This window comes from Ursus maritimus, unplaced genomic scaffold, assembly GCF_017311325.1.
Source record: "Ursus maritimus isolate PB19 unplaced genomic scaffold, ASM1731132v1 scaffold_7, whole genome shotgun sequence".
NCBI lineage: Eukaryota > Metazoa > Chordata > Mammalia > Carnivora > Ursidae > Ursus > Ursus maritimus.
Window position 1 is genome coordinate 17507236 of NW_024426885.1, and position 12921 is coordinate 17520156.

Consider the following 12921-nt stretch of genomic DNA (forward strand, 5'->3'; position numbering starts at 1 on the left):
CTGTCATAAATTTTTTATTTGGCAGCTAACATTCTCACTAGTTTTCTTGGCAGCAATTGGGACCTTTAGCAAGAAAGGTGCAGGAGAAAAATACCTTGTTTAGAGATGTTTTCAACACTTTCTGGGATTTTTCAGAACTTCTGCCTGCAGCACATTTTTACAACTATAGTCTCCAATCACCCGACGAGTGGGTGGTGGGGTTTAAACTTTTTTCTTAAAAAAAAAAAAAAAAGAATATAGAGAGAAAAAGTGAACAAGCCATGCTACCTCCCTCTGGCCTTCCACTGAGCCCATCTTTCTTATTTTTCATGGTAGGTATTTCTGATATCCAAGTGCTTAGTCTTCTCTGTCTAGACAAAAAACTGAAAATAATATCAGGATGTACATTTTGTTGGGCCTGATACTATCTATATTGTATTCCCAGATGACGGAGATAAATGAAAGTGAAACAAGCTGATGACTACCCCATTTTTCTTCCACAGTTCTGTCAGAAACAGGTCCCACCTGTTGCCTTTGGGTCAGTGAATGGCGAAGAGCTGCCCCGGATTTGCAGCCAACATAAGCCCATGCAGAGAAGACTTCCTCCGTCAAACTCCTGATGGTGGAATGCGTGGAATGAAAGGATGAGGTCTTTTGTCACAACCACATCCTACATACTTAAAACACACACACACACACACTTTATTTTATGTATTTATTTTTTAAAGATTTTCTTTTTAAGTAATCTCTACACTCCACGTGGGGCCCAAACTCACAACCCTGAAATCAAGAGTCGCATGCTCTATTGACTGAGCCAACCCGGCACCCCACAAACACACACTTTATAGAGGACAGCAAAACTCCTTCTACCGGGGGACTTCCAGCTACGAGTGAAGAGGTCAGCAAATTCACTCTCCCTAAAACAAGTATAAAACTAAGCAATTGTTTAAAAAAATCCTCCCAGAAAGGAAAAAAAAAATCTTCTCAGTTCTTTGGATAATGACCAAAGGAAAAAAAAGAAATCAAGAAGTGTTTGTTCATAGAAAGCTTTTGGAAGAACTTGTGTAAGAACATCCCCACGTCTTCCCCTAGCTTAGTTGGCTAGAATGATGGTTTTACCAGGGTGGGGCTGCCAGAGAAGCCTGACTTGACTTGGAGCGAAAGGCAAAACCCATGCCCAGTGGCATTCTCAGTAAAAGCAGCAAACTTGACAGGGAAATATAGAAGGGAAAAACCAGAGTTCTTTTTTTTTTTTTTTTTTTTTTAAGATTTTATTTATTTATTTGAGAGACAGACAGAGAGACAGAGCACAAGCAGGGGAGGGGCAGAGCGAGAGGGAGAAGCAGACTCCCTGCTGAGCAGAGAGCCTGATGCAGGGTTTGATCCCACGACCCTCAAATCATGACCTGAGCTGAAGGCAGATGCTTAACCGACTGAGCCACCCAGGCTCCCCAAAACCCAGAGTTCTGCTAGCCTGAGGTTGTGGTTCTGGTTCGGTGAGTGACAGACTAAACAAAAATGTGACAGAGAGATCCAGGAAATGAGAGAGCCAGAAGCTATTGATCGGCAAAGTATGTGCATGTGTCAGGGAGATCTGAGAGACCTCCAGTAAAAAGTCAAAGCCAAGGCAAGCTGGAGAACAGGCTGAACTTTGGATGTTTTCCTCAGCCCACGTATAGGTCACTTGGCAGAGGACGGAAGACTTATGGGTTCAAGGTTTTTGAGCACAACCCTTTCTCATTCATTGGCTGGCCACTAAGCTATGCACATAAAGGGGCAAACCCTAGGAAGCCAGGCTCATAAAATAAAAATAAGAAATAAAAAACAAACAGAAAAGCAACAACCGAGCAGACTGTGGGGGAGACGGAGCCTGCAGATTACGTTCAGGCAAGCTATTTAAAAATATCAGAACCCTGAGCTGTTACAATGTATCATCTAAAATGTTTAGTTTTCAACAAAAAATTATGACATGACAAAGAAAGAAAAAAGCATGCTCTATATTCAGGAGAATAAAAGCAGTCAATACAAGCCGATTCTGAGTGGCTCTGATGTTGGATCTAGCAGACAAAGACTTCAAAGCAGCTATTATAAACGTTGGAAGAAGTAGACTGTTTAAAGAATTAAAAGAAATTATGATGACAATGCTTCAACAAATAGGGAATCTTAGCAGATAAAGAGGAGCAAAAAAAAAAAAAGGTTCTAGAGTTGAAAAATACATAAATTACATGAACAGGAATTAGCGAATTTGAACACGTGTCAATAGAAATCATCCAATCTGAAGATGAGAAAGAAAAAAAGATTGAAGGAAAGTGAGTAGAGCCTCAAAGGCCTGTGTGACACAGTAATAAGTATACCAACATATGTGCAATGGGAGTCCCGGAAGGAGAAGGAAGAGAGAAAGTGTCAGAAAAATATAGTTAAAGAAATAGTGGCGTAAAGAGAAAATCCTGAAAGTAGCAAAGCAAAAATAACTCATTATGTACAGGTAAACAACAGGATGATTAATAGCTGACTTCTCCTCAGAAACAATGGAGGGAGAAGACAGTGGAACAACACAGTTAAAGTGGTAGAAAGGATACGGGTGGGGGAAACTGTCTACCAAGAATTCCATATCTAGCAATACTATCCCTCAAAAATGAAAGTGACAAAAAGATATTCATAGATAAACAGAGAATGAGAGGTTTTTTGTTTGGTTTGTTTGTTAGCAGACTAGCCTTATAAGAAATACTGCACGAAGTCCTTTAGGCTGAAGGGAAATGACTCCAGATGGTAACTCAACTCCACAGAAAGAAATGAAGAACACTGGAAATGGTAAATATCTGGGTAAATAGAAAAGACTGCATAGCTATATATGTTCTCTTTTGCTCTCTTAATTTCTTTAAAAAACATAAAGACTGCATAAGCAATAATTATAATTTAGTGTCTTGGGGTTTATAACACACACACACACACATATATATATATATATGTATATATATATATATATATGACAATTATAGTACAAAGGGAAAGGGAAGAAACTTGCTATACTGGAATAAAGCTGCTAGATTTTATTAAAATTAAGTCAGTAATAAGTTGAAGTTGGTTGTGAAATGTTGGGCTACATATTGCAATTCCTAGGGCAGAGATTAAGAAAATAATAACCACAAATACAGTTTAAAAATCAGCAGATAATTAAAATGGTACAAAAGGGGCGCCTGGGTGGCACAGCGGTTAAGCGTCTGCCTTCAGCTCAGGGCGTGATCCCGGGGTTCTGGGATTGAGCCCCACATCAGGCTCTTCCGCTATGAGCCTGCTTCTTCCTCTCCCACTCCCCCTGCTTGTGTTCCCTCTCTCGCTGGCTGTCTCTATCTCTGTCGAATAAATAAAAAATAAAAAATAAAACTTAAAAAAAAAATGGTACACAAAAATTATCTGTTTTAAAACAGAAAGCAGAAAAGGGGAAATGGGGAAAAAAAAAAGACATGAGGCATATAGAAAACACAGCAAAATAGCAGCCATAAATCTAACAAGATAAAAAATTTTACAAATGCTATGGGACTAAATACACCAATCAAATAGCAGATTGTCAGACAGAATAAAAAAAATCAATTTTATATTGTGTCTACAAGAGACACACTTAGATTCAAAAGCACACACTGGTTGAAAGTAAAGGTGGAAATATATATATACACACATAATATCAGACAAATGGACTTTAGGACAAGAAATATTCCTAGAGACAAAGAGAGACATTACATAATAAATATGAAAGGGTCAGTGCACCAGGAAGATATGGGAGTTATAAACATATACATACCTAACAACCAATTCCTAAAATACATGAAGCACAGACTGACAGATGAACGGAGAAAGCTCAATAATTGAAGATTTCAATACTCCTTTCAAAAAACTGATAGAAGGGGTGCCTGGGTGGCTCAGTTGGTTAAGCGTAGACTCTTGATCTCAGCTCAGGTCTTGAGCTCAGGGACGTGAGTTGGGCCCCACTCCGTACACTGAGTGTGGAGCCTACTTACAAAAACCCAAAAAACTACTGATAGAATAACTAGACAAAAAAATCAGTAAAGATAGAGAAGGCTTCAACACTATCAGCTAACTTGACCCAATTAACATTTATAGAACACACCACTCGATGACAGAAGAATATGTGTTCTTTTCAAAACCACACAGAATATTCCCCTGTGTAGACCACATATATGCCATAAAACAAGTCTCAGTAAACTGAAAAGAACTGAAATAAGAAAAAGTGTGTTCTCCAATCACAACAGGACTAAATTACAAACTGACCACAAAAGAAAATAATTTGGGAAATCCCCAAATATTAGAGAATTAAGTAATACACATCTAATGAACCTATGAGTCAAACGAGAAATTACAATGGAAATTAGAAAATGCTTTGAAATGAAAGAAAACAAAACTATCCATATTTGTGGGATGCAACTAAAGCAGAACTTAGAGGGAAATTTGTCTAATTAGAAAAAAAGAGAAGTTTCAGATTAGTAATCTAAGCTACTACATTAACAAATTAGAAAAAGAGCAAATTAAGCCCAACACAAGAAGAAAAAAGAAGGACTGGAGCAGAAATGATTGAGATAGAAAACAGAACACAATACAGAAAGTTAATGAAATCAAAAGTTGGCTATTTATTTATTTTTGAGAGAGAGAGAAAGAGAGGGAGAGAAAGAGTGCATGGGCAGGGTGAGGGCCACAGAGGGAGAGGGAGAGAGAGAATCTTAAGGAAGCTCCATACTCAGCGCGGAGCCCGACCTGGTGCTTGATCTCACGACCCTGAGATCATGAGCTGAGCTTAACTGACTGAGCCACCCAGGTGCCCCCAAAGTTGGCTCTTTGAAATGATCAATGAAACTGATAAACTTTTAGCTAGAATAACCGAAAAGAAAAGCACAATTACCAACACTGACAATGAAAAAGGAACATCTCTACTGACTTAACAAAAATTAAAAGAATTATAAAGGAATATTCTGAATAACTTTATGCTAAAAAATTAGACAATTAAGGTGAAATGAACAAATTCCTAGAAATATATGCATTATCAAAACTGACTCAAGAAGACATAGAAAAATTGAATAGACCTATAACAAGTAAATAAATTGGATTAGTAATTTAAAATCTTCCCACAAAGAAAAGCCCAGCACCAGATGGCTTAAACAATGAATTCTATTGCATATATGTTTTTAAAGATTTATTTATTTATTCCAGAGACAGCGAGAGTGTGTGAGTGGGGGGAGGGGCATAGGGAGAGGGAGAGAGAATCCTTGAGTAGACTCCCTGATGAGCTCAGAGCCTGATGCAGGGCTCGATCCCACAACCCCGAGATCATGACGCGACCCAAAAGCAAGAGTGGGATGCTCAACCGACTGAGCCACCCAGGTACCCCACTATTGCATATTTAAAGAAGTAATACTGATCTATTTTCTAATAGAGGAGGAGAGAATACTTCCCAACTCATTCTATGAGGCCAGTATTACCCTGATACAAAAGCTAAACAAAGACATCACAAGAATTACCCACCATAAACATAAGACACCCAAATCCTTTACAAATATTAAATTGAATTCAGCAACATATTAAAAAGATTAAGCACCATGACCAAATAGATTTATCCCAGTAATCCAAGGTTGGTTTAACATATGAAAATCAATTAATGTAATACACTGCATCAATATAATAAGGGACAAAACCCACATGATCATCTTATTAGACAGAAAAAACATTTGGCAAAATTCAACACCTATTCATGAGAGAAACTCTCAACAAACTTGGGATAAAAGAGAATTTCCTCAATCTGATAAAGGGCATCTATGAAAAACCCACAGGTAACACCATACATATTGATAAAAGGCTGAATGCTTTCCCCTGGGATTGGGGCTGAGGCAAGAATGTCTGCTCTTACTACTACTGGTCAACTTTGTACTGGAGGTTCTAGCCAATGCAGTCGGGCATGAAAGAGAAATAAAAGGCATCTTGATTGAAAGGGAAGAAATAAAATTATCTTCAGTTACAGATGACACGATTCTACATGTAGAGAATCTTAAGGAGTCTACAAAAAACTACTAGAACTAGTAAATATAGCAAGATTGCAAGATACAAGATCAACATACAAAAATTAATTGTATTTCTACATACCAGCAATGAATAGTACGCAAATGAAATTAAGAAAACAATTTAACTGACAACAGGACCAAAAAGAATAAAAAAATTTAGGAATAACTAACAAAATAAGCATAAAACCTATACAATGAAATCTATAAAATATTGCTGAGAAAAATTAAAGATCGAAGTAAATGGAGAACAAGTTCATGTTCGTGGACTGGAAAATTCAATATCGTTAAGATGGCAATTCAATGCAAGCCTTATTATATCTTAGCAGGTTTTTTTTTTTTTTGTGGAATTTGAAAGTGAATCCTTAATACACACACACACACACACACACGTAAATGAAAAGAACTAGGATGGCCAAAATAATTTTAAAGATAACAAACTGAAGGACTTCCATCACTGGAGAGCAAACTTTCTATAAAGCTATAGTAATTGAGACTGTGTAGTATTTATCGGCATAAGGGCAGACATTTAGATCAATGGAACAAGACAACAATTCCAGAATTAAACCTTTACAGTTATCAATTCGTTTTTGACAAAGTATCCAAAGCAATTCAAAGATGCTAGGGGAATTGGATGCCCATATTTTGAAAAAAATGAACTTAGACCATTTTCCCACACTATACACAAAAATTCAAAATGGAACACAGACTTAAATGGAACAGCTAAAACTATCAAACTTCTAGAAGAAAACCTAGAAGAAAATCCTTGTCATCTTGGGATAGGCAAAGATTTCTTAGGCAAGACACTAAAAGCATGATCCATAAAATAAAGAATTGATAAACTGACTTCCCCCAATTTAAAAGCTTTTACTTTTTAAAAATTCACCGTTAAGAAAATAGGCATAGAAAGGCAAGCTACAGGCTAAGGAAGAGGATCTGCAAATCATGTATCTAATAAAAGACCTGTACCCAGAAGCATAAAAAATAAAAACTCCCCAAATCCAATACTAAGACAAACAACTCCATTAAAAATTTATACAATTAGAAAAGAGCTAAATAGACATTTCACCGAAGACCATATACCAATGCCTAATAAGCATATGAGAAAATGATCAACCTCAATAGTCATTAATAAAATGCTAATTAAAATGAGAGGGCACCACACATCCACCAAATGGCTCTAATAAAAAAGATGGACCCTACTGAGGACATGGGGTCCTCGCACTCTGCAGGTGAGCATGTAAACTGGCACGTTTACTTTGCAAAAATGGTTTGGCAGTGAAAAAAAAAAAAAGGTTAACAGATACATGCGATATGACCCATTGATTCTACTCCCAAGCATCACCCAAGGGAAATGAAAACATATGTCTATACAAAGACCTGTATGCAAAGGTTCATAGCAGCATATTCATAATAGCCCTAAACTCAAAACAATCCGAGGGCCTACCAGCTGGTGAATGGATAAACAAAACGTGATACAGGCATACAGTGGAATAATACTCAGCATTAAAAATAGCAAATGACTGATAGACGCTGCAATAGGGATGAGCGTCAAAAACATCAGGCTAAGCAAAAGAGGCTAGACATAAAAGATTACATACTGTATGATTCCATTCATATGAAATATCTAGAAATTGGATCAGTGATTGCCTGGGGCTGGGGGTAGGAGCAGGAATTGACTCAATGCAAACAGGCATGAAGGACTTTGGGGTGACAGAAATATTTTTAAAATAGATTATGGTGATGGTTGTACAACTCTATAAAGTTACTATAAATCATTGAACTGGACGCTTACCAATGGGTAAATTTCATAGTATATAAACGATACACCTGTGAAACCGGAAGTCCACAGGCCAGCAAGGGCCGGCCTGGGTTTCAGGGCAGATGGTGTAGTAACGTAGTAAAGGCAGTCTTCCAGACTGAAGTAGCCTACCTTCCTGTCTCCCCTTTTCGTAATGGCAGCCTCTTTATTTCTTTCGGTCTGTAATTATTTACTTGTTTCCTTGGCTGCCTCCTCTATGAAATGGAAGTGTGTAAGAGCAAGGTTCAAGTATGCATTGGTCTTTGGGGTAGCCTATTACCTATTCTGCTGCTTGGCACATTACAGATATTAACAAATATCTGATGAGCAGATGATGTTGAGAAAGAGAAGAAATATTTGAATTTTCATTAAAAAATCAACATATATTTGCCTGGATTGTTTACTAATATCTTTATCATGGAACCTTATTCATTTCAGCAAAATTCCCTATCACGTGTTAGGCATGATGTGCTTGATACTAGGGAATGAGATTAAACAGACCTGGTTTGTGTCCTCAAGAAGCTCATGCCCTAGTAGAAAACAAGACATGGGGTTCTGACAGCTAATGAGCATGAGTGGTGTGGCTCAGCATATGGGAAATCTGGAGGAAAGGGGCAGGGAATCGAGTGCTACCTTGTGGCTCAAGGTAAACTGGTTCATAGCTTAGGATACCACCTGCTTATTGCAGAAGGATTTATACCTCCTTTACTCAAATTAGTGTGGTATTGTAAATTATCAGCCATATTTTAGGGCATGGTCCTCAAAATGTGTTCCAGGGACCCTTTCAGGGGTTCCATGAAGTCAGAACTATTTTTATAATAATAAGATGTCATTTGTCGTTTCCACTCTCCTTCTCTCGAGAGTGTATAGTGGAGTTTTCTAGAGGTTCCACATCATAACTGACATCACAATAGATTGAATGCAGAAGCACCTATGAGACTCCAGCTGTCCTCCATTAAGCAAGACATTAAAGAGATTTGCAATAACATAAAACAATGCCCCCTTCTAATTTTGTTTTTGAAAATATAGTTATTTTTCATAAAAATTTTTGTTCATATGTAATCAGTTGATTATCATGATTTAAAAATGAATTAGTAAATACTTGGGGCGCCTGGGTGGCACAGTGGTTAAGCGTCTGCCTTTGGCTCAGGGCGTCATCCCGGCGTTATGGGATCGAGCCCCACATCAGGCTCCTCCGCTATGAGCCTGCTTCTTCCTCTCCCACTCCCCCTGCTTGTGTTCCCTCTCTCACTGGCTGTCTCTCTCTGTCAAATAAATAAATAAAATCTTGAAGAGATTTTGAAGAGTGTAAAAGTGTCCTGAGACTTAAAAGTTTGAGATCTGCTATTCTAGGGGGAAGCAGGGGGAGGGATTTGGGGCATTTTATATACAGAATCCATCAAACTGGACACTGAAAGATATTTATAGGGCATAAGTGAGAGCCACTGACGGCCATGGACACTTGCAAAGATATACAGAATGAGTTCACTGGAGAGAGTTATGGAAAACTGTGAGTCCTGAGGATGTCTGTACTAGGTCAGACCTCAAAATGCAGCTCGGGGGCAGAACGGCCCGGTTGTCTGTTACCCCAGCCACCCAATTGTACAAGTGCGCTGTGGCGGAAAACGCTCTAGCACTTATAAACGAAGCCATTCAAGAGAACAGGCAAGTACCGAAGTTAGCGACTTACAATGCAATCTTACACCGATTGCTGAAATATTGATAAGTGGAAGAGAATGTGATAAGGCAGAAAAATCTGGATCAGGATATGCTAAGAGACAGGAATAGGCAGCCTCTAAAGAACAGAGGATGGCCCAGTATGCTGTTGAGAGTGTGAGCCTTGCAGCCTGATTACCTGGGTTTGATCCTGGCTTTCTGCCACTCTCAAGCTGTGTAACCTGGGACAAAGTCCTTACCTCTCTGGGCTTCAGGATACTACCAATACCTATCATATCAGGTTGTAGTACGGGTTAGATGAGATAAGTCATAAGACTGATTAGGCCATAGTGACCACTATAAAAGTAAAGAGTTGATCTCATTTCCATAACCATTCTCTTGTATGTGGGTTTTTTTAAATTTTATTTTTTAATTTATTTTAGAGACAGAGAGTGCGAGCAGTGGGGGGGCAGGGGAGGAGCAGAGGGAGAGGGAGAGAGAGAATCTCAAGCAGACTCTTCCCACCAACCGTAGAGTCTGATGCGGGGCTCAATCTCACGACTCCATTATGACCTGAGCTGAAGTCTGGAGTTGGATGCTTGAACCGACTGAGCCACCCAGGTGTCTCTGTCTTGTATGGCTTTGAAGGAGGGTCTTAGAAACTTTAGAGCTGCCTTTGTTGGGGAGGGGCTTCTCTGTATCAGCTTCCATGGTCATTGTGCCGACAAAGCCCTCCAGGAAAGTGGCTGCCTCTGGGAAGGCACCTGGAGTCCCCTAGCGCACTCCTCATGCCCGTCTACCACACGCATGGACCTCGGCCCCTTTTCCTTCCCTTTCCCACCACTCCTTAGTTATACCGCCGGCATGTGTGGGAAAACATTAATGGCTGCTTCCATTCAGGGCTGGGGAGGGCTTTCTCTGTGTAAGTTTACAGTGGAAAACAAGGGAAAGACTAAATTCCAAAGCCAACAGGGGCTGAGGGATCTGCCTACATCTTGGGTTTTGCCATGAGGTGAAAACACATGGCTTCAGAGTGTAACACGAACAGCCCTGAGATCTCTCCAGGGTGGAATCTATGTTTTCAGCTATGCAGAAATACTTACAACGAACCTTTAAAAAAGTCAGTGGGAGGGTGTGTTAAATGAAAATCAAGATAACCTTTCTTAGGTATGCTTTCCCTATAAACTCCAAAACCTTGCCATTTGGAGGAGACTAAGAGTTGGAGAAATGCCTTAAAACAGGAAGTGTCTATTTTTCTCCAACCTCGCTTGAGTTGGGCACTCTTGGGAAGGGGAGGCTTGCCATTTGTAGACAAGAATGAAGCCTTTTGTGAACGGCCTAAGTACACCACTGACTTGCTTTAAAAAGTGTCAAAGGCTATTTTTGGAGAGCATGCGGTTCACTGTGCCAAACTGAAACACTGACTTATCGCCCGATTTAGCATTAAAACATTAGAACTTACAATTTAGACTCCTCTGTTTATGCCAAATGAGTTTGTCAACATGCTGCACGTATATTTCTGTTATCATAATGAAACCAAGAACTGGGCGGGAGTGGTTTCTCACTGTTGAAGGCCAGGCTGAAAGCACTTCGGAACACGGAAATTTGAGCTGCCCTATCCTATAGGCAACTTCTTTCCCCCGAAGAGCGAAGAGCGGATGCTGGGTGTAGCTACGTTAGTGCATAATAGGTTTATTCTCATTCACAAAATAGTAATTACTTTATGGTTCCAAAGTAAAACTAGTGTAAGACACACACTGGCAGAATTGCTACAGATGTGGTCTCTGACACGTACACACTATTAATCATACGGTCAGATTTGAACATTATAAAGTACAAGGCAGACAACCATTAAGTTCAAGGTCTGGATTGATAAAAAAAAAAGAGAGAGAGAGAGAGAAAGAGGAGAAAAAGGATTAGCGTGCCCGAGTCTGCCATTGTGTTTGAACGTATCGCTTTAAAAGATATCATTTATCTCTTTCCCCGACTTCGGCCCATTTTATTTCAAGGTCGGTCTGCCTTTTGTTTGGTTCCTTTCACTCTGACACAGATGACAGTTCTCGGGAGAAGTGCAGCCCTTCGGCTGTCCGGCTCACTCGCTGGCCTGAGACAGGAATGTGCTTGTCTGGCATGCGCTCAGGAGAACCGAGACTCCCTGGACCCCGGGGCCCGGGAGAGCAAGGAGCACGTGCAGGGCCAGCCCGGCACCTAGGCGGTGCAGGCCTTTGTCACCACCTGCCGCAAGGGTTAAGGTGGCCACGGTAATTATGCCAAGGCCATGCATTACTCTGACAAAGTAATCCATCAAATAATTTCTCACAATTTCAATTCACCCCTCGAATTTTCCTTACCTCCAAAGCCAGCTGGATATTATATTACTGAAGCTGTTGAAAGGGTGGAACACTAGCCATGGAGCCAAAGGCCACGGCAACTATGCAATGCATAAATTTTTATTGTTTGCTCAGTATTGAAATCTCATTAGGGTCCATAATTCATCTGAACACCGTGAACATTTACATCTGTTGATCATGAGAACTTAGAAGGAATGTACACCTTTGGCTAACTTGTTTTTAGAGGAGGCCGTGTGTGTGTGTGTGTGTGTGCATATATACTCATATGTTTTTAGTCCTTGAACAGCTGTGGTTTAAATATCCCTTACTCAAACCAATTTCCAACCTGAATTTAAATATCCCAAAGTTGTTTTCATTTGGCAGCTTTTAGACAAAGACTCAGTTCTCCTCGAGTCCAGCTTAATCAATGTTGGAAAATTCCACTCATTGCACATGGGCCTTAATGCAGCTCTGCTGTGTTAATTACATCAGAATTATCCCAAAGATTACACACCTTTCATTCAATGTATATGTTTTTGTCTTCACTTAACTACGCCTTCAAAATCTACTCAAGAGAGAAAATAGAACCATGACTGTTTGTGGGTTCTAGGGGTATTCAGATTTGTGTCCACATTTTTTTTTTCGGTGTGTGTCTATTTACACATCTTTCCTACCAAGTTCGACCCTTTGATCTGGCAGGTTTTCATTTACAAGGCTCTTAGCAGCTCCATGAACACCATATTTTGAAGGTGACAATCACAGAATCACAGAGTCAGAGCTGGAAGGGCAAGGGGCCTTCGGGGCCATCGAGCCAGGCCAGCCCCCGGAGCCGCGACAACACCCCTGACAAGTGGTCCTTCAGGAATGCAGCCGTTTTTGGAATGAACTATGGCAGCAGCTGAAAGGCTCTTAGCAAACACTCCCTAGCAGTTCAGGGCAGAGAGGAAGAATCCTGTGTCCGATGAGAAGTCCGGAGGGAATTTAGGTAGACCAAATGTAATGACCCAGACTGGCATCTGGCTGGGGTGCCGGCTTTCACGGCCCCACTGTAATTCCAGCTGATGGCAGTGACACCTTCTGATGAGAGGCCTGT

General features: G+C 40.1%; 1 protein-coding gene across 7 annotated transcripts in view; it reads right to left on the minus strand.

The window, feature by feature from the left end:
* The window catches only part of VTI1A (vesicle transport through interaction with t-SNAREs 1A), a 348230-nt gene that overhangs the window by 22108 nt on the left and 313201 nt on the right, over positions 1 to 12921 (minus strand). Inside the window, exon 8 of one of the 7 annotated variants that reach the window (XM_040623955.1) lies at positions 322 to 595. The exons of the other annotated variants lie outside the window; for them this stretch is intronic. Within the exon in view, the coding sequence (XP_040479889.1) occupies positions 337 to 595 (259 nt within the window). The 3' untranslated portion in view covers positions 322 to 336. Of the gene's footprint in view, positions 1 to 321; positions 596 to 12921 lie in introns of those variants that run through there. 7 annotated transcript variants of the gene reach the window in all.